A 25,663-nucleotide genomic window follows, 5' to 3' on the forward strand; every position below is an offset into this window, starting at 1 on the left:
ACGATTTCGGCTTGAACGACAGCCGCATTACTTGAAGGTCAAACATTCAAGGTTATTGACAAATTGGACATTACCCATGAAAGATTTGAACGTGATTTCTGTTCTTTGATTAGTAAATGTAGATTAGTTTTTCAATAAATGCATTCAAATCCTCTTGGAATTAATATTTCGTATATGAGTACGATCTCTATGTTTTTAAAGAATTTTTAATAATTTTTGTTTTCGTCTTTTAATCAGCAAATTCACTGCGTTAATAAAAATACTTGTATCAGCATACTATTGCATGTTTTGAATATTTATGTACGGAGTCCATCCATTAGTGACATTTATTGCGTACATATTTGTGCATCCATGCAATGTGTTTAAAAATCTACTATACGTAACATTGTGTACACCGTTTCGTTATGACTGGCATAGTTCAAATGAAGGAAGGAATAAATAGTTTTATTCACAGTAAGTCTAAATTTGTTATCAATCAACCCAATTGTACTTTAGCAGATAGATCAAAGTCAGATTTGAAATTTTTTTTATACGTATTCAATTATTCTTTCTTCATCCCTTTATAAATGTATATCGAATTTAAAACGCAAATATCTGAAATGTAAGTCAAGTTGCCTTACTTCTATATGTAGGAAGGAGATTTTTAAAATAGATGAACTTACTTGGAAAAAATCTTCGAAAAAGTTTATTGAACTTTCGATTTAAAAAGGTTCTTAGTTGATACCCTTTTATAATAAAACCAATTTGAAAAACGTTTATAATTTAAATACTTCTCAGTTCTTGTTTAAATAGCAGGTATCAATAAGATTCTAGAAATCAAACAGGTTTTATACCAAAAAAGAGTACTCAGGACATTTAATGAATGAATTCATTTCTAAAGTATAATCAACCGTTGATACGATCGTCAACGAGAAAAATACTGTGAAACCAGCCCTATCCGAACTAAATTATACATTTCTGTGTCAGGCTGATGGAGAGTTTTCGAGGTAAGATTGGGTTCTAAGCTAATATATTTATTTTCGTATTATAAATGTACTAAAATGTACTTTTCCAACAAACGGGAAGTGGGTAGAAGACTCAAACCTCTGACCCCCTTGGATCCAACACTGATGAGACAACACTAAAAAAAACGGCTTGATTTTCATAAAAGGAGCTACAAAAATATTTTGTCAATATATGGATAATTTTTGGTTTGTTCTTATTTCTTTTGCTGACACAAAAGCATGAGAATAGTACATTATCGCTGTTATCCGGACGCTGTTTCAGTATCATTATTACTATTACAATGACATAAACGGTATAGCAACAATAAGATTACGAACAATCATCTTAACGCGGAAAGATTTTATCGGATTCGTTGAGCCAACGCATGTGAAAAAAAAAATCAATCTCGTGATTTATATATTTGAAGCAATAGTTTTTTATTTGAAGTTTTAATGAAAATCTTTATATTTTAACCTAAATGTAGTAGAATATCAATACAGTCGAACTTCACTCGCTCGAACTCGGATGGCTCGAACACAATTCAAAGTACCAAAATTTTCTCCTATATAACTAACCATGGATTTCTGGAAGTTCGATTTCTCGAACACCCGAACTGACAAGTTGGTCCGTCTGGAAGTAAATCGTAGAGAATAACCATCACTAACTCGAACTCGTCAGCCATTTTGTCAGCTTGGATAATAAAAGGTGTGAAAAACTGAAACCCTATTATTAGTCAGCGTCATTTTAGTTAATTACAGGTAATACTTAAGTCATCACTAATTAGGTATTTTTGATCGTAACATAGTACTGATTGATGTTCGAGAATGTTCCTAAGTCGGTATGATGAAAGCATGAAAAAAAATCAGATAAAAACAAATTATTGACCAAGGAACTCGAACTCTGAACGTTTTTAAAAGCGAACACAGCATTTTTAATGTCCACAAATCAACATAATCTTCCGAAAGCGAATGAAAGGGATCCACGAACTAGCACAACTTCGTAAGAAGTAAGCAATTTTTAACGATAAAGTCGAACTCGGACCGGCAACGAAAAAAAATCCGGAAATATTCAAACTTCAATTTCTCGAACTCCCAATAACTCGAACACATTTCAATGGTCCCTTGGAGTTCGAGCTACCGAGGTTTGACTGTACTTTTTAAATGGACCAGAAATTGTAAGGTACACAAAATTAAAGTGTAAATTCTATACCGTTTTATGCTTATGTATTATATTTTAAGGGTGCTTTATTCGTTGGTTTTACTTGTAATATAAAACTATTGCGTAAGATTTACCATATTGGCCGAGTTATTGGTCGTCGGCTAGAAATATTGCTAGCCTCGAACCAATAACTCAGCCAATATGGTAAACCTTACGCAATTATACCTTTATTGACTAACTAGTCTAATACGCTAGGCGAATATGGATTTTAATCAGTCCAATATAATGTATTGGACGGGTTAAAGCCGTCAATACTCCGCAACAATGTTATCGCTACTGAAATTATAGGTATTCCATGGTATTTTCCAAATCGCCCTGATGTTAGCCCTCAAATACCTTTCGGGTGTTGTATAGGAGTGTCGAACTGATATGGAGGGCAATGTGGAAAATGCCATGTAATAGTCTAATGCTACTTATTACACAATTTGACTAAAAAAAGCAAAATGTTTAAAGCAAGAAAGAACAATAGCTTTGCTCAAGTAGATTTGAAAAGAAGTGATATATGTTATCAGAAAAATGCAATGAAAGCAACTGTTACAATACGATGTTTATTATTTTATCATAACGTGCCTCATCCCTAATAACTCGGTAATTTCAAACGGTATTATTATACTAAAACCGGTTATCAGCCCTGACTGTTAACTTACCTAAACATCTGGTATTAACAAATATGCAAAAATTCACGTGTCAATATTGAACATGTGTATATATGTATATTTTATTGCAAAATAAATATCATAACACGTATTAATCCTTTCATATAAATGCTGCATACAAAAAGACGGATTTTTTAACACTGCATTGTTTTTAAATGATGATCCTGTGTCAATATTACATGTATATCAATTAGTACATCATCTAGAAAGAATCAATCATGTCAAATATAAAAAGTGACACACACACACAAAAAAAAAGTATTACCACATGAACAATCTCTATACATGAGACAAATTTAAAATTCGCTTTGCTAAGTAGACTGCAAATGTTTTTCCTTCATTGTTATTTCCGATAGTACCAATCAATATCTCCATCACTCATCCCCCAAAAAACTTAGCACATTCATTAAAACTTAGAGTCCGTTGCATTCATACATGGTATTATATTAAATAAACAAACAATATACTTAAACGACCGAACAAGTTAAGCAAAAGAAGAAAAAAAAAAAAGAAAAAAACAAAATCTTTATTGAGTATTTCCGTATACGTTTTACCTCTGTTTGAATATAGTAAACTGTGGATTTAACATCATTGTGTATTTTGAAATATTGTATCAGTCATCCAACATTAAAGATACTTATCGCGTTTGTACGAAGGACAACTTTTCAGTTTGTTTTTAGATACACGTAAAATATGCAAAGGAGATGGTTTACAATACTCTTTTCTAAACATCTGGGTTAGTTTGGACAAACAGTAAATAGATTATTATGAGGCTGTCCGTGTTAAAATTCGGCAGATCCTATGATATGAGTTGGACAGGGTAAATTTTATCCAACTATTTTTTTGTTCCAGTGTAATGTATAAAACAAAATTATGTCAATAAGTAACAGGTTCGTTTTGAGTCGACAATGGATGGCTCAGAAAAAGGTTTTAAAGTTGCCCTAAAAATCAACTAAATCTTGCTCAAATTTAACAGTTATATCCCTTTTCCAATGAATTCCAATGCTTTCTATGTCATTTATTTCTCTTTTATTGCCAACATTCAACTTTGAGAAAGGATACATTTGTAATATGAAATGGGTAAAATTATTATTATTTTTTTAATTTGTCAAGTTCCTCCCACTGCTTGGTTTTGCATGGACACCCTAGTAAACTTTGCAAAAAGGTCTTACAATGACTTTCTTTTTGTACAACCATTTATGGGTTAATTTTCTCTAGGAATTTCAAGAACAAAAAGCGTGTAAACATAATTTCGTAGTATGAAATATACATTTTTGCAGGCTGATTTGTGTTATTAATACTTACCTGTTGTACAATAAGGTTATCTGCGGGGAACCCGATAAATGTTTGTCTTTTATTTTTTCCCATTTTCAGATATTTCTTTCTTTGGTCAGGCAGAATATCAAGATTTAATTCAAAATACTCTCAGTTCATCATTAAAATGTAAAATTTTAAATATAAAAATAGAATACTACATTTCCCTGCATTTGGTACTTTATTCTCCAGAAAAACTGCGCATTCCCCATATTGAAAACTTTAATGTTCAAACCATTGTTTCAATTAGATTTAATAAAAGTTTGAAATTAATGCTTATGATTTCTTGTGAATGTATTAAAAAATCAACATCATCCATTCGAAACCCCCTATCTTAATCTGACATTTCGTAGTTCCCATCCCCTTTATAAATAAACTATGAAATGGAAAGTGTACCCCATATAAATTTGACTTCTAAAGAAGATGAATACATTAACATGTTTCCGTTGTACGGAATTCCTTCATTTTCGACAATAGCTATAACAGATACATGTATGTTATATTTGCTTTACCATGAAAACATAACACTGCATAACCTAAATGTTTTTGTTTGTAGTTACATGTAGAATAAGTTTATATCTGATGTTACAAAATGTGGTATGATAGCATAAAATATTGTGTGACGAACACACAGCACTTCCTATTCTAACATTTAAATGGAATAGATGACAACGTATTGGGGATGGGGATATCGTTAATAAAGAAATACGCTTAAAAGTAGGCTTAAACGTATTTTATCTGAAAATTGTAGTTAATCTAGTTAAAAAAAGTATGTGATATGTTGAAGAATTCGAAATAATAATATATATATATGTATAAGATTAGAGTCAACATTGTAGTGATGCAATGATGACAAATCTAATGGTGATGGCAAGAGGTATAATGTTTTTTTTTTCTATGGGGAAATAGGGTATATGATTAATATGGTAGACCTAGGGTAACGGACATAACTCATGAAATCAGTGATATGTTTGCTCATACTCAATTTCACCAAAGCCTTTCAAGCTTTCGTTTGAAGCAGAATAAAATGAATCCAATTTAATTAGATGCTTATGTAAGATTGATGTAAAATGCTGAATACCAATGTTCCAATGATTTTTAAGATTTATATCCCTTACCTTAAGTCTACCTCCTTAACTAAAAAAGAGACTAAGGTAAACTGATGGTCTAATGAATACATGAGTTGTTCATGTATTTTGAAAATCTCCAGAATTGGCTAAAAAATAAGTGGAGTCTGAGTTGCTCATTTGCTTTTGTTACTTTATATGTATGATTTTAGTTACTTTATGTTCTTTTTTGTGTATGTCTGTTTTCCATGTCTGGTCTTTGTCCCTGGATTACATTCTTTTGATTACCGCTATAACCTTGGTTCCCTTGATTACTCCTTAACAAAAAAACTCCTATTGTGTCAGATGCATTTCTACAGTACAACACTCGTTGTTTCCATTCGTTATATAATTTTTGAAATTTAAAATATATTATTTATGTTTTATTAAAGATTAATGCGATCCTTTGTACACTATATTTTATCTGTAATAAACATTTGAGATAGCAATGGATTTTTTTTATAGTTCGTCATTGTGAACGAAATTTGACTTGAATTGAAATGACTGCAAATTGTGTTTTTATAACATTTCAATTGGCATATATGCCCGTCTTTCTACGGCTGGTTCTATTGTTTGGACATAACATATGTGATTTGATTGGTATTTCCAGAACATCTGCTTTAGAAATAACATCTACCAATGTAAATTTTAATATAAATTCAAAATATTTAGCATTCTATTTTTTTTCGATCTGCTTTCAAAAATTGCTTTTTCTACCGTAGAAACATTTTTCGTTACGGAATTTTTCTTTACACTCAATAATTTATTATCAGAATCGTTAAAAACGTGTTCTATTTATCGATTGTATTCGTTCTTTTTCCTAGCGTGACAAACAACTAGACGTATTCGATGATAAGTGTTGGTATCCTGCATAGTATTGTTTGGCACATTATGGTCACTCTATATCAGTCTAAATAGGATTTGTTAAATACTTTCAGTATATCAATGACGTTGTACAGATCATTTATTTGGACTTAGTTTTTAGCTTTTATATACCTGTGTTATAGTATTTTTACATATAAATGTTCGGCAAGTTTCACATAATCAATCAAGCGTAAATATCAAATAGAACATTACAACGATCGCCTGTTTATAGTGATATAACGTGATATAAATCAGTTGAATTGACTCCATGACTATATTTGCAAAATTTGCATTTTGAGATTATATGGTATCTGTATAACAATAGCCAAAGTGAGGATTCTTATTCTTAACGATCTAGTAATTAAAATGGATTTATGTGATTGATGTCTTGAAGTTAATCCGATTGTCTGTTTGTCTGTCTGTCTGTCTGTCTGTACACATTACGGTAAGATGTAAAGGAAAGGTTGGGAAAGTGGGACAAGTTAATGTCGTATAACATACTATTTGAATGTTGCGAGACATTATGGTTAAATCAATGCTTGAAACTATAAACAACTTCCGGTAGATGCATATCAGATAAACTCGTATACAGTAAAAACCAGTCTTTACATTAAGTACACGGTAACCTGTCTAAACCAGACATTTTCTGCAGTTAATTCATTCAAATTCAATTATGTGTAAACCATAATGCGGACTAAACTGAAAACATTATTTATTCCTAAAAAGATTCGGTTTAGGCAGGTTTCACTATAATTTAAATACGGAAAGCAATGCTTATCTTTGCGCCGTCACTGAGAAATTTAACCCTATCTAAAGGTACTCAAAAGCATACAATTGAAGCCATTTTCTCCGATAATAATAAATAAATATGATTTGTTAATGATTTGCTTTGACAATAAAAATATTTTGTGATAGTTGTTTTTTTTTTTTTTTATTTTCTTTGATAATTTAATTTGTTTTGTTTTTCTCTAATAGCAATAGTTGCATTTCTATTTTTTTTTCTGATAATGAAAGTTAGTAATGAACGTTTGTATTTTTATATGTTATATTTTTATTTTTAAATGGTCTCAGGGTTATGTTTCTACCAGATTAAAGTCATCATTACAAAAGTTTTATGGTTGTTATCATGAACTCGTGGATCGTTGCGGTGTATCCATCTGAGCCATGAAAACTGATTTGTTCAACGTGTCGTAGATTTCCTTTCCTCTTTTGACTCCCCTGGACTTGCCTTTTTATGAGCAACTCGGCGGGTGTTTCTAGAAAAGCAGAAGACGCTTACCCTACCGGTGCACCTGGTCCATTCTCCCATTTTTTAGTGGAGTCCGATTGTTCAGGTGCTTTTGATACTTTGTATGTATGATTTTAGTTACTTTATGTTCTTTGTTGTATATGTGGGTTTTCCATGTCTAGTCTTTGTCCCTGGATTACATTCTTTTGATTACCGCTATAACCTTTGTTCCCTTGGTCAGTCTTGTATTTCTATTTTCTCTGGTAATGATAATTGAAATCACTTTGATAGTAGCAATTTGATTTCAATTTTGCTCTGACAGTGAAAATCGAATTCCCAATTACCATTGTCTTTGATAATAATATTTGGATATCTCCATTTTCCATTTTAATCTGTAATGGTGATTGGATGCCCATATTTAACGATCATTCTTTACTTCTTTACTTAAGTTGATTTCCGCTTAATAAAGCGTGACATAACTGAAAAAGCATTGAGAAAGGTATTCAACGTAAAGTATGTAAGTAAAATTAAGGTTTACATATAATTATATATATAAAGTCTAAAGGAATATGCCAACCAGCAAACTTAATGGGTATCGGATCGTCCAGTCATGACGATGCAGCACAAACAAAAATAATTATATAAGTCTAAAGGATTGTGCAATGATACCGTTAAAGATGTTAACACACTATAATAATGTATATAATGGGTAAAATTTTCAGTCAACAAATGACCTTCTTCAGTGCCTGAAGAGTGTGTATAAAAGTAAATGGTCTGTGAACACAACTCACTACCTAATCAGGTGCTATAGACACAATCTTGAATACTGAACTATAAAAATAAAAATATTTACAAACACAGTTATAAGAAACTATACAAAATAGGAAGAACTTAATGTTTTTTGTTAATTCCGTGTGGGTGTAAAACACGGAGTTCTTTTATCCAAAATCCCTCCCGCTTCACTCTCTGTAGATTGCTCCAGATCGTGTTTTGTTCCACGATGAAGATTTTTATTTTGTTGAAATCATCGAGGCAGTGGTTAGGTAATCTGAAGTGCTGACTCACTGGGAGTAAAGGCTTTTTTGTTAGGTCGCTCCTGTGTCCGTTCAAGCCCTTGTGATAAGGCTGTTTAGATTCACCAACATATTGAAGGCCACAAATGGGACAGTGGAGCAAATATATTACATTAGCACTCTTGCAGTGCACGTTGCAAAATATTTTGTATCGTTTCCCCGTGACTGTGCTGGTGAGTGATGACGAGTGGTGCATTTGGTTGCAACATTTACATCTTTTGTCACCACAGGAGCGACTCTCGCCTGGAGTCAAGTTTAGGGCTTAGATATTTCAGCCCTCACAAGTTGACTACGCAAACTGTCTGGCTGTCTGAAAGCAATCATAGGTGGTTTGGGAAAGACTTTGGATAATGTTGAGTTTCTCTTGACAGAGGCCCAGTGCTCACGAATGGTGCTGTGGCTGTTTTTAAGGCAGGGGTGTTATGTTAGAACACAAGGGGTTCTTTTACATTTTTTCTTTGCCTTGTATTGTAACAGACTACTTCTTGGGATATCGTGAATTTTTTGGAACCCTTCAATGATGGTCTTGTATCTATATCCCCTTCTTCTTAAATTGGTCTTCAGTTGACCTAGACGTTTCTTTAATGAGTCGTCATTTGAACAAATGCGTCCTAGCCTAAGAGCTTGACTGAATGGTATACTCTTAGTCAGGTGAGATGGATGACAGCTCTTAGGCATAAGATATTGATGTGTGTCAGTTGGTTTCGAGTATAGGTCCGTGGAGAGCTCTCCCCCGATAAGGTGCTGGAAGTATCGAGGAACGAGATGCTAGTAGCAGATGTTTCGTGAGTGAACTTAATTGAAAGATGTTGATTGTTGGCACGAGCGATAAAATTATTTAGTTCTTCTTCGTCATGCGTCCACTTCATATCCACGTCGTCAATAAACCTATACGAGGACAGAGGCTTTTCTATAGAGGATTCAAGTAGTTCTTTTTCAAATTTTCCCATGAAAATGTTGGCATAAGACGGAGCCATTTTGGTACCCATAGCTGTGCCATTTATTTGTAAGTAATGGTCTCCATTAAAAGTAAAATTGTTCTTTTTTAAAACCATTGTGAGCAAAGTGACTAGGCAGTCAGTAGGTGGAACGTTGACCTCCCGAGAGTCCCATACTTCTCTGCAAGCCTCGATACCATCAGAGTGAGGAATGTTGGTGTAGAGAGATGTAACATTCATAGTGACCAGAGTGGTGTTTGGTGGAAGGGGATTCAGAGCCTGCATCTTCTGTAAGTAATCAGTCGTATCTTTTATAAATGATGGAAGTTTTTCAACATGTGGACCTAGATGAAAGTCCACGAATTCCGAAATTTTCTCTGTTGGATGGCCGTTAGCAGAGACTATAGGTCTACCTGGGTTGTTAACTTTGTGCATTTTGGGGAGTAGGTAGAATCGACCAGGTTTAGGATTTTCAGGTTTGAGATATTCAAGAGTTTTAATGTCAATGTGGTTATTATCGTACGTTTTGTTTAACTCGGTGCTTATTTCGTCCGCAAAGGATTGAGTGGGGTCTGTTGTTAATTTGATATAAAAACGGTCGTCTTTAAGTTGACGCTCGGCCTCATTAATGTAGGCGGATTTGTCCATGATCACTACATGGACTACTACTACTACTACTTATTATATATATAAACGTCTCAGAATATGACGACTCTATTTGCTACACTGCTCCATCGGATCAAATTGATACAGAGAAGATATATATACATAACCTCTATCCTACATATTAACATCTAAATGAACTGTCCCGTACTACCATACATCGTGTAATAAGTTACAGTCCTAGATTAATCCTACGAGAAGGAATGACCCGTCCAGCGAAATCTATATTTTTTATATAGCCTAGCTGGCCGAATGGTCTAGGGCGCTGGACTTTGTGCAGGCGGTGTTGCCATAGATGTCACAGCGATACGAGTTCGAGTCCCGCGGAGGGAATGACCAAAAATTTGCATCGCAAATTTGACAGTTCTAACACCGTTGGGAATTTTTCAGACCTTTCTATATATATATATTACAAATGATTGTACTATATAGAAATTGGTCTACAAATGTAAATCATTCGTTAGTGAAAACCATATAATAATCAAATATAAATCATATGTGACTCATACGTTAACTTATAATCATATGATAATCATATCACACGTGTTTCGTTTGTAAATTATATCTAGCTCTACACTCGTTTCTCATATGTAATTTGTTAGTGGGTCATCTAGCATGTATCATCAGTATCCCGATATGAAACATATTCCTGAGCTTGAAATATAAACTTTATAATTTTAAATTTCAAGCATTCCCATCATGACGAAGTAGATTTGTGATCGATATGAATTATTGAAGAACAATAACGTCATTACGTCTCATTTTCTGCTCGATTCCATTTCATACAGGCCTTAATTAACCCAAGTAGTCAACGACCGTGTGTTGAATTCTACTTAATACATCATTCATTTATGTTTGTAGTAATGACAAATTATCGAACAGACGGGGCATAGATTACACTTATGTTCTGATGTAATTTCCTTATCCTGCCTGTTAAAGATGTATAAAATTCGTTATCATTGGAAACCTTTATGAAAAAAATTTCTAGCTCAGCTCAGGATTACATTTTATTTTGTTGAACTATTAAGTTGATAGACCCAGGTTAAGGAACATAACCCTTAAAATCAGTAATATGTTTACATCATATCAAATTTTATCAAAGCCTACCAAGCTTTCATTTGAAATAGAATTAAATAAATCATTACTTTGATGATTAAATGAGATTGATATAAAATGTTTTACACAAACGTTCCAATGATTTGCAAGAGTTACATCCCTTCCCCTAGGTCTACTTCCTTAATATGGATTATGAAACCTTCCTGTATAAGAGCAGACATTATCAAATTTTGCAAGGGCATTTGCAACATTTTACACGTAGAGTATATGAGAAAAAGATTATCACATGCGTTTTTTTTTCATATCGGTCACATTATCAGTAAATGACATCCTTCAAGGCTTAGGTCTCTGGGACTGTTATAACTGCCTAAAGCTGATAAAGGCTCTGATATAAAAATGTCATCTTTGATTTATAAAAATAAAGTGTAAAATGATTATCAAATGAATAAATTGTATAAAATAAGTATCAAATGAATAAAGTGTGATATGAAAATCAAACAAATTAAGTGGACATAATAATCGTGTTTCAGCAAATGAATATTGGATATATTTTTTCTCACTTACCAATTATAGGCATATATTATAAAGCTAAAAAAACAAATAATTATCATATGGTTATCATAGGTAGAAACTTATAATTATTCGGTCTACGAAGTAATAACATACATCACTTGTACACACTAAAGCATAGCAGCTTATTTTAAGAGTGCACTACGGGCATTGAAATTATTTCAGATATAACAGACATTTCTTATAGTTTAATTTAATTTCCAAAATTCAACGAGTAAATCATTTAAAAAGTTTGATGGCGTCATAGTCATTACAAAATTTGGTATATGAGATGATACAGGAAATTTTGTATCCAATCAGAAACCGTGTTTTGTTTCTGAAATTAAATTATTTAGTCGCAAGAAATGGAGACACGTGATAACCATGTGTTGAATATTTAGCGATGTAACGCAATATCTTTATTTATAGTTTAAGGCACAATAACCGGCAATCATGCATCTACCAGAACCTGATACCGGAAGGGCGTGGCTAACGTTACTAGCTTCATTTCTTGGTCACTGTATAGCAGGATACAGTATGTATGCTATTGGTTTATTTCACATCGTATTTCTTGAGAAATTCCAACAGAGTATCAGCCTAACGTCGTGGATAGGATCCATTTTCTTGTTCTGTCAAGGAATTTCAGGTATATAAGCTGTTATGCTAATTATTTCCATATACATGTATATGATTAGGTAAAAAAGTTTGAAGGTAGTATCGAATGAAACACAGTCAGGCACGACAAAATCAGATTATAAGAAAAATCAATTAACATATATATTCATGGTATGACTGCAAAATCAATTAACATATATATTCATGGTATGACTGTTCTCAGAAGATAACACTAAATACTTCAAAACATCATCAAGCAGCATCATACAGCTCTTGAAAGGTGTAAAATTTAGGTTTAAATTAGATACTAAACCCTATTCACCTTCGGACTTTGTACCCAGTCCCATTCCCAATTAAAAAATCCCCATTGCATTTTTCTTTATAATATTATAACTTTTTGTATCTAAATTTATATGTATTTCAATTCTTCAACATGTAAACTGTAATTGTTTGTTCTGCATCTCTTTTGGACCTACATTTCGAATTTGACGACATTGGTCATCTCGGCACTAAGATTTATGATAAAAGAGACGACTTTAATTTAAATATCATAAATTGTCATTACCTGTGCAGCAATATATATTCATCTCCTGCATATTGTGTTTATATTTTACGATTGTTTCGCTACACTAGAGCAAGTACCAATTATTCTGATTTCCCTGAAAGCCATAAATATCAGCGTAACAGACTCTTAAATCAGAGATATGAAAACATGCGTCTCAAAGGTCTCTTACTAAATTCTTTCTTAGATATCAGTAATTGGTTGAAAGAATAATCAAGGGAACCAAGATTCTAGCGGAAATCAAAAGAATGTAATCCAGGGACAAAGACCAGACATGAAAAACAGACAAACACAACAAACAACATGAAGTAACTAAAATAATACATACAAAGTAACAAAAGTAAATGAGCAACTCGGACTTCACTAAAAACTGGGAGCATGGATCAGGAGCGCCGGTAGTGTAAGCAAAATACTCAGTTTCTTCGAAAGTAATGAGTAGTGATTATTTTTGTAAATTGTTCTTTGTTCTGATGTTACCGCTGATTAACTGATTATGACGCAATAGCATGTGAAAATGCTATTTAATCTCACGCCATGGAAGAAAGAGGTTTTGCGCACTTTAAAACCTAGATTTTACCCACAATTTCGTTTGAAATGCCTTAACCAAGTCAGAAACATTGCGGTACTAGCTGCTCTTATGGTGTAATATCTATTTTGCCAGATTTATTTTTGACTTTACTTGATTATGAATAATTGTTCGGTAATTTTGTTGTTACCCTTATTTAAATAAATTCAATATATTCATTTATATTTATTACAAAAATAACAACTTTTAAACCTATTTTCTGATTCTCCCTATTCAAATCCCCATTCCCAATCTCAAATACTCCATCTCCCCATTCCCATATACCACAGAACGGGAAGTTTAAGAACTATATAAGAGACAAAAGTAACAAAATCAAAATACATTGAAATTAACATTCACATATTGAATAAAAAGTTGAAAGAGAAATGTTTTATTCATAGGGTTAATACATGTAATACATCAAATTTAGCGCTGAAGCATTGCTATTTGCATCTGATAACAGACAAGCAGCACAAACGGAAATATGTTTTATAACTTCTATAAAACGTTAACAACAAAAGTTTAAGCAACATGTTTTAGAATAACATTACAGCTGTCAAGTCTGACATTCATATAGTACTGTTCTTACATGTATTGTTCTGTGCAAGAGTAATCAAGAGAACAGCAAATGCAAGCTAGCATTACTTTTCTTCAAACAATCGCCATTTCATTAAATATAGATGAACTGAGATATATTAAGCAATGATTCTGCTTGATACCAATACCAATAAACATAAAATATTAATTTTTCCATTCAAATCAGGCAATGTTTCACAAATTATTGCTAGCTTGCATTGTACTAGATATTTTGGCTACAGCTTATTTGCAAATCCGAACAAAACTCTGTTCTGTTAAATCTGTACATTTATTTAAAACTTCGATGTTTACACCTCTGTGGTTAGCAAATTACGGCTGTAGTAACATGTTTGGTAAAGGAAGAAAACGTGTACAAATGTAGAATATAGTATAAATAATCATTAAGCAAAGTTTTAAGGAACAAACTAATTGCATTCTTAACATCTTAATTGAATAAAATTACCTTAATAATTATTACATTTTGAGTTTAGCAGAGCCTTACATACATCGTATTTAAAGAGTAATTATGGAGCATGATTTGAGTGGAAATCAAAAGAGTGTAATCAAAGGATAAAAACTAGACATGGAAAACAGACAAACACAACCAAGAACATGGAATAAGCAACATAGCATATACAAAGAAAAAAAATAAACTAGCAACGCTGACTCCAGTACAAACTTGGAGCATCGACTAGGTGCATCCTTTGCCTCTCTAGAAACAACCGCCGAATTGCGCAAAAATGGCAAGTCTGGGGCAGACGTAAGAGGAAAGGAAATCTATGACGAGGTGAAACAGGTCAAACACATTTGAAATTGGGTAATACTAATTCATGCATTTAATAGATAATGCGTAATGTCTTATTTGTCGATTTCAGTGATTTTTTACCTTGAGATGTATGGATAAAAAGGATAATAAAAAAATCCTATTGTTATTTTTGTAGGCCCCATGGCCAGCTTTCTGATAAGTAGATGGAACTGCAGAGATTCGTTCATCATTGGGTCAATCCTTGTAACAACATCCTTCATTGTTACAGCTTTTGTCAATGACGCAGTATTGGCGTTCATATTTTTTGGTTTATGTGGAGGTACGTTTGGTATAAAAAATATACCCTTAACATTTCTTCAATGATAATTCTCAAAATCAGTTTGAACTATTTCTTTTTATTTCTATTTTTAAAAACTTGGTATTTTTATGATACTGAGTAAATAGTGACTCATAAAGCTTTTTAACCAGTGCGTTATATCACATTTTTCAAATAAATTTCAGTTACAAGCCAAGTTAAATTATGAAAAGGAATTTAAAAAAAATCATTTCGAAACTTATTTTTTTGGCAAACTGAAGAAACTTAATAACTCTGTTTCATTATTACAGGTATTGGTATGGGTATACTTTACAACACAGGGTACATAGTTCTAGCGTTTAACTTTGAAAGACTGAGAAAAATTGCTACAGGAATAGCAGTTTCAGGAGCAAGTATTGGCCCGTTTGTCTTCAGTCCACTTTTCCAAATGATTCATGAAATATATGGTTATACAGGATTTTTTATTTTGTTTGCTGGCCTGACGCTACAAGGGTGTATTTTGGGAGCATTAATGAAACCTTCAAGGATAGAATTGGCAGCTAAAAGAGGACGAAAGCTCAAAAGTAGAACAAGTCATAATTCCATGTGTTCATGCAGTCCAACAGTGCTCAAAAACATTCCGCTACTTGCTTTGTGTTTATCTTGCGCACTGTGTAGTATTGGTGTCTTCCTCATATATCTCCATTTTCCAAAGTATTCAGTACAAAATGGATCTGCGGTGACTGAAACTGCTTGGTTTCTTTCGTTGGCTGGTGTTACTGGTGGTGTTAGCAGGATTCTTCTTGGTTTCATAATAAATAATGACCACATTAGCGAAGATATAGTTTATTTCATTTCATATGCGCTTTTAGGGAGCTTGACAATTGTGGTTCCATTTTTCATAAATAACCACGCTTTAAAACTAGTATATTCTGTAGTGTTAGGAATGAACACGGGCACTTGTTATGTTGTTCTGAACTCTATTGTTTTGCGGATGACTGGTCCCGAACATGTAGCACAGGGAACCGGTTACGTGATGATGTTTATCGGGTTTGGTACACTGATAGGACCACCTTTAGGAGGTAACGTAATGGTTGCAAACAAATATGTTTTCGCCTTTCGCTCATTATATGACATAAGACATAATAAGCCCTTTAAAGGTTGATGTACCGGCTGCATGATGTAACATTGTGTTTTTCGAATTGAAACTTATCCTTAAATAACTTAATAAAATAGACCTTGTACTACAACACTGAAATATGCTTTTGATTAACTCCATAAATTTTGCTAGTTTTTTTTTCTTTGGAAATGCTTTTTGATATGGAACTGCTATTGCAGGACATTTGAAAAATGATATACGTTTTATTACATGGAACTTTCCCCAATATTTATGACATAATCTGTATTTTGTCATAAAACCTTTGATTTAGATTTTTTCTTCCTTAGCATATTTGTGATATTGTACTTTTTCTCATTTAAGCACTAAGAAACAAAACCTTGTATTTCTAGGTTTAGTAATTGATCACGGAGGTTCATACTCAATGTCTTTCCTTATTGCAGGTGAGTATAAATGTGTTCAGATAGTCATTATAATCAAGGGGACCAAGATTCTATTGGAAATCGAAAGAATGTAATCCGGGGACAAAGACCAGACATGGAAAACAGACACAAACAAAAAATAACCAAAATGATACATACAAAGCAACAAAAGTATAAGCAACTCGACCCCACTAAAAACTGAGAGCACGGACCAGGTACCTAAGTAGAGTAGACAAAAGAGGTAAGGAAAACTATGACACGTTGGACAAATCGGTTCTCATCGTGCAGATGTTTACACCGTAACGATTCACGAGTACATGATGACGACCTTAAAACTTCTGTAGTGATGATTTCAATTTTGTAGCAACATAAATCTGTTCAAGAAACCTTATCGTAAGAAGTCTAGCGCGGTACAAAAGGTCTGCATAGTAACGACAAGCTCTGGCATAACATATGAGTTGTGATATAAAAACTCCATATGCAGGAAACATTCACTGTTTTCACATTGATCAACTATATTATATGAGCATCCTATAGAGCTTTTGAAAAGCAACTCGAAATGTTTTATGTACAGTAGTTGGAAATCCGCAAATCGAAATCGGTCAGTAAATTAAAATTAGGATTCTTTCCAATAATTATTCAGGATACAGGTTTAAGAAAACTTTGTGAAAAGGAACTTTTTATATAATTTATTCTCTCTGTTTATTATGTTTTTTGCAATTCTTTGTTCATTTTCGTTGTTCCGTTCCTATATTACTTTTGGAAGTCTGTGATTGGTGTTTTGGTTTTGTAAAATTATTATCATAAGAGACTATTAGTGTCTGCATTTATTATCTATTGTTTTCTTTGTTTTTTATACTAATAATTTTGAATTGTTTATTTCTTTTTGTTTAAATGATATACTCTGTCATACCTTTGTGTGTGTGGATGAAAATAGACCTTTTTTATCTTTTGTTGACTCTAGATGTTTTAGTCATATACAATTTTTGTTGTTAGGTGCATTTGCCTTAAATGGTTTCTCTCGGAAGACATTCAAAATATTGGCATGCTTTGTTGTGCTAGTATTCCCGAAGGAATGTTTGCTACCTCATTGCTGTCAATGATACCTACATCTTTTCTGTTTATGTTTCCACTGATCATCATCAATTGGATTTTCATTCCTTTTTTCGACGCAGTCGGTATAGTTTCGCTTTTTACTCTTTGACCTTAATGACTCTCTTCCATGGAAACGCAAGTCACCTGATCGCAATTCTGTTTCCCGATTAGCCTAATACTGATTACTAAGTGAAGTTAAAAAAACTGTATCGAAAATTGAAAATGCAGGCCAACTGTTATTTCCTGAAGATAGAAAATTATAAGTGAAAAGAACAAATTTTACTGCGTCGGCTATTTTTTTAAAGATATTGTTTGTTCGGTTTTAATGTTGATTTGTTAAAGATACAAGATTTGTCCCGTCCAGTTTTTGTGTGTTAAAGGACAACTTTATTCTGCCTTTTGTCACATAATTATAAACAACTTATTGCATCAACACTACCTTTAATTTTATAAACATAATTATTTAATATAATGTTTTATTAACATATTCCTACATTGTCTTCGAATAAATTATGTTTTTTTTTTAAATTATTATATTTTATGAAAACGTGTTTGTATTTTACAAAAAAGATTATTTTGAAAAAAATGAACATTATTAATTAGTCATTTATTTTATGGTCATCTATTCGCATTTTAAGGTTGGCATGTAATGTAACATACTGTATTGTTACAAAATGTTCTTAGCATTAAACACGAAGGGACATTTTAAATTTACCGAGTGATCATGTAAACGTCAAAATCTTAAGTAAAGTAGGCCCTCCTTCAGCATGTTTTATGCATTCATGTGCCCTATTTATGAACAAAAAAAAACTCAAAAAGATTCCACTGAATGGCTCTGTCAAACTGAAATGAAAAAGAAATGATTCTGTGATGACAAAAAAATAAGATTTTACATGAAAAGATATTTTTATTGTAGGGTTGTCGTTGATAGCAGGAGCATTAGTTGAGTTGTGTAACAAGTGCTTTCATGTTGATAAACAACAAACTCAGGTACAAGAAGAAATCAAAATAAATGTTTATGTGGACAAAGAATGAATTTACTATGTACTATGTCATTTCAATTGTTATGTTTTGTTATTGTGTTAAAGAGTTAAACATCATTGTCTAATTTTTCTATAGTTCGGCGTGACATTTTAATACAGTAAACACCCTGAAATTAATCCGTATAAATATCTTTCTAAACAGCATATCAAATCAATTGAAAACAAAACATAATACATCACAAATGTGAAAACCAAACTAAATAAAACTGTAATAATAAAACTCACTTAATTCTATAAATAACTCATCAGCTGATAGGTAAATCAATCAGGCAAAAATAACTGACTATCAATTATATTGAACAGCAGTAAAAAAACATCAGTTTACTCTTTTATTTTTATTGAAATCTCAAAAACGAATAATATCAAACGCTGCCTGAGGTGATTAAATGAAAATACTACCAATAAAAGGAGATAACAATTATCAAACATACCACAATATCATACATGTATATAAAATTATCTATGGGTAGCACACATTCATATTTTTAGATGGGTGACTTAGGTAACTCAATATAACTTTCACAAAAATACACATATAAACAGAATCATGAAAGTATTATGCATAATTTTCAACCCAATGAAATATTTGAATCTTCGATTACGCGTCACTTCATACCTATTACAATCTGACTGAAGGATTAAGCTACTTCCCGATACTAATCATTGTTGTTTATTGCCACGTTACAAGTGATATTAAAATGGAAATGAAAATATCATTTCAATGTCGATAATTAAGGTTACACATCCCATTAATTTAACCAATGAACGAAAATAATCTTGCACACATTTTAGTGCACCTGTTTAATATGTCACCGTGTTAAAAGTACAAATCAAATTTCCATAGTAAATGAATCAGATGTTAGCAACGAATCATATTCTCGTATTTGTACATAAAATTGTCACTGTAATTAAATTTAGTTTTTAGGAATACTGTATGGTGATTCCTTTTTTACGAAATATGATGCCCGTTCAGTTTTTTTTTTTGTAGTAAACCTAATCAAAGCTGTTAGTGTATACATACAGCATAAAGGTAAAACATAGTCTCCTTCGGGGTAAACTTAGGTAGAAGCTCCATGACACTATAAACATAGTGAAATTATTAAAAGTGACGTAAGTAGTTTGTAACCATACGGTTTTTAAAGATCTTATTTTAATCATATTATACAAATTTGCAATGCCGTAATACTTTGACATGGGACAATAATGTACTTTAAAAACTCCTAACAAAATTCTTGTCTTTGAATCAAACATGATGTTTACAAGTAACAATCTAAAAACGGTTCCAGTAAACGTCGATCCTAAATGTCACGTGATACTCATTTACAAGACCCTTACATCATTGTAAAGTGTACAATAGAACGTGTCAAAACCAAATATCATTGTTTTTATGTATTGCCCACCACCGTGTACAAAACAAATCGAAACTAAAGCAAAACAAGTTATTATTTTGAACAAGTTAGGGTTAATTTCCTTGAAATAGAAACGTGTGCCCGGATGGATGAAATATGACGTTTCCTACAATTTGTTCTCAACTGATTATTGGACCAATCGAATTGCTTGAAAACAAAGATCGCCGAAAGAAATTGAAAAAAAACCCCAAAGAATCCGAACTGGAGTAGCTGTCTTTGTTTAATTTCAAATGAGATATTGACTGTGTGGTGAAGCAATGTTAAGAAAGAGTCTTAGATATTAAATATCAATTTTCAACTGTATGACATATTGTGCCTGTCTCTGAATTTCTTTCTGGACAATTTTAAGGGAATAATACAGTGAAACCTGTTTAAACCAACCCTTTTGGAAAAGAAAGATATGTTAAGTTAAGGAATGTGTTTAGATTATATAAGGTTCAATTGTATTTGAAATTGAAATGTTAGGTCTGCAGTCGTAATCAGGTATACACAGATTTATTCAGGGTTTGGTTGACAGGTTTTACTGTATCAAAGAATGCAGAAGTTACAGATATACATGAGATTGGTTCCTCAGTAAATTTTTTTTTCTTTGTAGACCAAACCTCTTGTGTTTTACTAGGTATCATTTCGCAACTTTATTTAACAATTTCCTGGACATGCATGTATATATATATACACGCATGAAATTGTTAAATAAAGTACACAATAGTATCAATCTCCTTCGCAAAGGGTATATTTTTACACCTCTGCTATGCTCATTCCTGAACCCCGCCTCTTGTTTTAAATTAGTACAGTACAAAGAGAATATCTTCGCGGATTTGTTATGAATTCACATCATGTGAAGAGGATCTCATATAAGCTAGCGGAGTGATACATAGTGAATCAGGAAGCGGTTATAGGTCTGCGAATGTCAAATGCAATAGTACACTACTCCGCTTTGTTTTTGGTTGTGTTGCTAGTGACTAGATCGTTCCTGAAAATAAAGTTGGTCAGTATCAGCATTGGAATGAATAAATATGGAAAATAAAACATTAACAGGGTCTGCCGTTGTAGAGGTGTTTGTGGTGCTTTCTTTGATTTAAAATCACTGTACATGATGTGGTAACAAATGGCGGCCGTTGTCGTGGCAACGTGAGTTGAGTAGATTATCATTGGTGTTCTTATCCATTTACAGTTCTTTACACCTGGAATGATAGAAGATGATATCTAAGGAATGACTATTATATTTTTGTCTGTAAAGAAATAATTTAATTGGATTTGTAACATGCTTTCTGATTGGTTGCTTTTCTTTATTTAGTAAACGAATTAAAGAATTAATATTTTGATTTGAATCCACTATAAATCAAATTGTAAAAATTGTTTCTAATCTTTAAACAGATAATACGAAATAGCCTGGTTTGTGTCATTTGACATTATTTATAAACCGCGGAACAATTTCCTTTATTATAAAACCCAACCACGTAATCACACTTTGCAAAGAAGGTTATTTCAAGTGTGTACCATGAGCAATGAGGTTATTTCAAATAGACAGAAAAAATATTGTAAGCATTTCCTATATGAAAAAAGGAGTGGAATGCCATAAAGTTGATGGTGTCAAAATCAGATAGCTATTGTTTTTCTTCTAATCAGAAAGCTTGTCTGAACAGAAATTTCAAGTACGATTCAGGCTGTTTCATATTAAGGAGGTAGACCTAGGGTAAGGGACATAACTCATGAAATCAGTGATATGTTTGTATTATATTCAATTTCACCAAAGCCTCTCAAGCTTTCGCTTGAAGCAGAATAAAATAAATCCAAGTTAATTGGATGCTTATATAAGACTGATGTAAAATGCTCCAACTATTTTTAAGAGTTGTGTCCCTTACCCTAGGTCTACCTCCTTAAGAAGAAGTAGTAAAAATATGGAACAGTAAATTCAATGCTCATGCGCTTACTTTTAATGTCAACAGTTTCTTATCCCGTGATATGAATACCAGCACAATAATTTAATTGATGAGACTCGTTTTATACTCGAACGATTTTTGGTACTGTTAGCGTGCATTGATATTCACACAGTTATTATAAAAAATGGATTGAATGTCATAATTCTAAAGAGCAAGAACTAATAAAATTAACTGTTTTCTATACTTAGATCACATGTGTTATTTCTGTCAATCATGAGATTGACAGTACCTAGACACATGATTTAAACGATATTGTTTCGTTTGTCAAACACGTCGTGGGTAAAAATTATAAGAAAACGTACTAAAATATAAGCAAAAAGTTTTCAACTAAATGACATAACTAGAACACCCATATCGTCTAGGAGTTAGGATCGATAAGTCCCTTATATATGTAAATACTAACAATTTTAATGTGTTGTATGTGTGATTCAAGGAGCAATCTCGCACCTGCGTCATTAGAACAAAATACATTGAAAGTTTACGAACCAAAAATAAGAAGCCAAATCAAGCACCAGTAAGTTCTACCAAAATTTGTCAAAGGAGCTATCATGTTTAACAGAGTTATGTTGCTACAAGATTGAAATCATCACTACAGAAGTTTTATGGTCGTCATCGTGAACTCGTGGATCGTTACGGTGTATCCATCTGCATCATGAAAACTGATTTATTCAACGGGTCATGGTTTTCCTTTCCTCGTTTGTCTACCCCGGACCTGAATTTTTATGAGCAACTCGGCGGGTGTTTCTAGAAAAGCAGAGGACGCTTACCCTACCGGTGCACTTGGTCCATGCTCCCAGTTTCTAGTGGAGTCCGAGTTGCTCATTTGCTTTTGTTAATTTGTATGTATGATTTTAGTTACTTTATGTTTTTTTGTTGTGTATGTCTGTTTTCCATGTCTGGTCTTTGTTCCTGGATTACATTCTTTTGATGACCGCTATAACCTTTGTTCCCTTGATTACTCTTTAATACAAAGAATGAAATCTAAGTGTTTTTGGGATTTGGAGTTTTGTTGGTACTGCTTTCGGTAAAAATATATCATATATAGTTCGAGTCAGACAAGTTTGACTGGGCTGGTGAATGTCCTTAAAATGGAATAAAACTATAAAAAAAAAATATTTGTTAGAAATATCATATAACATATCAACATGTTAACAAGTTTTGTTATTGTCCAGAATCTAATAAAAATTACAAATATTCGCATTCGTTCCTGCATATACAAGTACATGTATATAATACTCTTTAACATAGTTATGAACTCACCTTTCATAAATGCATAAATAGCTACGAAGAAGAAAGGAAATTGAAAAACAAATTCACAATAAACGAAGACTTTATACCAGGCTGGTGGGTTCATCATCATCGTATCTTTGAAAGTCGTGCAGTACCATGATTTCAGCTCTAATGCCTAGAAAAGTAATACCATATAATCAGGTTGCCATATCTATACCCCGAAAGCTGCGTGAGGAAATATTCAATGAACATATATAGAAACCGAAAGAAAACTATTTCAGGACCCATAACTCATTCGTTTGTCAACGGATCTTTCTGGAAATTTCGGCATTCACGTACATGTAGGTAATCCAATCATGCTGAACAATTTTAATCCGCGCCAGATATTAGCTAAACCCAACTATATTTAGTTATTTGCATAATTCTTCAATTTGACCCCTATGGTCTATTTCTAGAAACGATAGCCAAATATTTTTGAGTTATTTGCATAATTCTAAAATTTGACTCCTACGATCTATTTTCAGTAAAACGGTGGCCATGTTTTTGCCAGATCAAAAATCCCTACATACAGATTGTTAAAAATACTCTCAGGAACATTCATGCAAAGTTTGGTTACAATCTATTTCGTTTCAGAGTAGATGTTAGAAAAAAATTACGAACGATTACGACGGAAGACAGACACATAGTGATGGCAATAGCTCACTTGGCCTTTGGGCTAGGTGAGCTAAAAACCAGGGGCGTAGCTGCCTATACGCAAATACACAGTTGCGTACTTTCGGAAGAAGTAACAAAAATAAAAACACACATTTTAAAGATGAAATAAAGGTTATTTAACACATATGCATACCATGAATGTAGTATAGGCTCTGAAAAACTGGCTCCAAAATCGTTAAAATTCAGGAGATTCCCTCAGGGCTTTGCCTTGCCGCACTCACTGGGGACCTTGTGCGCCCCCCCCCCCCCCGACCACTCGCCGTAATTTTGCGTACAACTAAAACAGGCCTAGTTACGCCCCAGAAAAGTCAATTTAATTCTTAAATTAGCTCGTCATGTTTTTGTTCTTTTTTTTATCGCATGCTTCATTGATCCGCGTCTTGACCACAAACCCACTAAAGCTCCACGCAGCGGCGGACGTTCGTTTCCCTTTTTACTAATGCTGCAGACAAGCCTTTCGAAATTCTCGGGTGTAATTCATACGTCGTTTGACAATAGGATAACATTGCGTAAAATTATGAGAGGGGCGTCTGGTTGCAGCGTCTAGAGTGAATTTAGAACGTCAGACGCTGTTCGGAGCTTGAAACACAATCATATCTAAAATATACGCACGAGGATGTAGAAAAGCGATTTAAAAGTTACAATAAAATGATAGGGGAATACGTGAGTTTTCTCCCTATAAGTTTTGATACTAAAATTGAATTATTAGGAACGACTTTCATTTTTTTCGGTCTGTTTGCCCATGATGCATATGCAGGTTATTTAGTGTGTACCACGCATTTGAGGTTATTACTTCTTAGTCCGAAAAAATAGAAGTAATTTCTTTATTGATAGTGAAATTTCAATGCATTTCAAATAATTTATACCAAGTATTACTGAGACTTAAAAAAGGAATGGTAATGCAATTTCTGCGTTTCAGATGACATTTTTAATAAATTTTCATTGAAATGCTTTAACATTTTCCCCAACCATCTGATCCCAGAATATGCATCTTGATTGCACATCTGAGCGCATGAGCTTACTAGCATCAGCATGTACATGTAACAAAATGCAGAGATACTATGAAGTAGACTGTAAATAAGTTGATGAAGACGGATATACTACAAATCAATAAATATCTCTATAAATAACCAACCGATAAAACACAGATTAAAATCGAATTACCATTGACAGCTCGTAAATTCACACATATATCTTGTTCATATTTTACCTGTGTTGGAAAAATCCATTTTGGAAGAAGAACTTGCGAATCTATGAAAATTGATATAGGAATATGCGTTACGAAGTAACATAAAAATATAAAATCTAGAACGGCAGCCATATTGCTGTTTAATGTAAATAGCGTATTAAGTTTAAACACAACGGACGCTATGTTGTTTATTTATGTAAACATAGGCATTTAAAAAGTTTACGAGGCGGAAGTTTTGAATATTAGTAGATGCAAATATAACTTCGGAACCATATCTAACGGTTTAAGACAAAAAATGTCGACCGAAATATAAATAATAGTTGTATAAATTCAAATGTAGAGGTAAAAAAAGTTATCATGGGAATATAAATGCATGATTAAAAAGTAAAACGATTGCAACGAATCAATGAACTGCATGTGACAAATTTTAAATATTGCGAATAATCTATTGACATTGCAAAATATATATATTA

General features: G+C 32.7%; 2 protein-coding genes across 6 annotated transcripts; one reads left to right on the forward strand and one right to left on the reverse strand.

The window, feature by feature from the left end:
- Positions 1 to 310: 310 nt before the first annotated feature.
- On the forward strand, positions 311 to 18,762 carry LOC148607404 (monocarboxylate transporter 12-like). 5 transcript variants are annotated; one of them, XM_088543996.1, is made up of 7 exons: positions 357 to 453; positions 6,103 to 6,172; positions 12,079 to 12,295; positions 14,909 to 15,052; positions 15,340 to 16,110; positions 16,538 to 16,588; positions 18,579 to 18,762. In XM_088543996.1, the coding sequence occupies exons 3-7, from the start codon at positions 12,103 to 12,105 to the stop codon at positions 18,695 to 18,697; spliced, it is 1,278 nt and encodes a 425-aa protein (XP_088400122.1). In that variant the 5' UTR covers positions 357 to 453; positions 6,103 to 6,172; positions 12,079 to 12,102; the 3' UTR covers positions 18,698 to 18,762. The 5 variants fall into 5 exon arrangements, with proteins under 5 accessions (XP_088400120.1, XP_088400124.1, XP_088400122.1 ...); XM_088543994.1 differs by lacking the exon at positions 6,103 to 6,172 and having other exon boundaries at positions 311 to 453; XM_088543998.1 differs by lacking the exon at positions 6,103 to 6,172 and having other exon boundaries at positions 311 to 453; positions 12,079 to 12,184.
- Positions 18,550 to 25,365, reverse strand: LOC148607405 (sigma intracellular receptor 2-like). Its single transcript, XM_088543999.1, has 3 exons — positions 25,212 to 25,365; positions 23,318 to 23,462; positions 18,550 to 21,298 (listed from the first exon to the last, which is right to left on the reverse strand). Exons 1-3 carry the CDS (start codon positions 25,320 to 25,322, stop codon positions 21,042 to 21,044), a joined length of 513 nt encoding a protein of 170 aa, XP_088400125.1. The 5' UTR covers positions 25,323 to 25,365; the 3' UTR covers positions 18,550 to 21,041.
- Positions 25,366 to 25,663: the final 298 nt, after the last annotated feature.

Source organism: Perna viridis, chromosome 9 (genome assembly GCF_037379345.1).
Source record: "Perna viridis isolate PV_CMFRI_1.1 ecotype Kerala chromosome 9, ASM3737934v1, whole genome shotgun sequence".
Classification (NCBI taxonomy): domain Eukaryota; kingdom Metazoa; phylum Mollusca; class Bivalvia; order Mytilida; family Mytilidae; genus Perna; species Perna viridis.

Coding starts and splice junctions, on each gene's coding strand:
- LOC148607404 (XM_088543994.1), top strand. CDS start 12,103: ATGCATCTACCAGAACCTGATACCGGAAGGGCGTGGCTAACGTTACTA. Junction 12,296..14,908: donor GTTCTGTCAAGGAATTTCAG/GTATATAAGCTG, acceptor TTATTTTTGTAG/GCCCCATGGCCAGCTTTCTG. Junction 16,111..16,537: donor GATAGGACCACCTTTAGGAG/GTAACGTAATGG, acceptor TTGTATTTCTAG/GTTTAGTAATTGATCACGGA.
- LOC148607405 (XM_088543999.1), bottom strand. CDS start 25,322: ATGGCTGCCGTTCTAGATTTTATATTTTTATGTTACTTCGTAACGCAT. Junction 23,463..25,211: donor AATGGATTTTTCCAACACAG/GTAAAATATGAA, acceptor TTACTTTTCTAG/GCATTAGAGCTGAAATCATG. Junction 21,299..23,317: donor TATTTATGCATTTATGAAAG/GTGAGTTCATAA, acceptor CTATCATTCCAG/GTGTAAAGAACTGTAAATGG.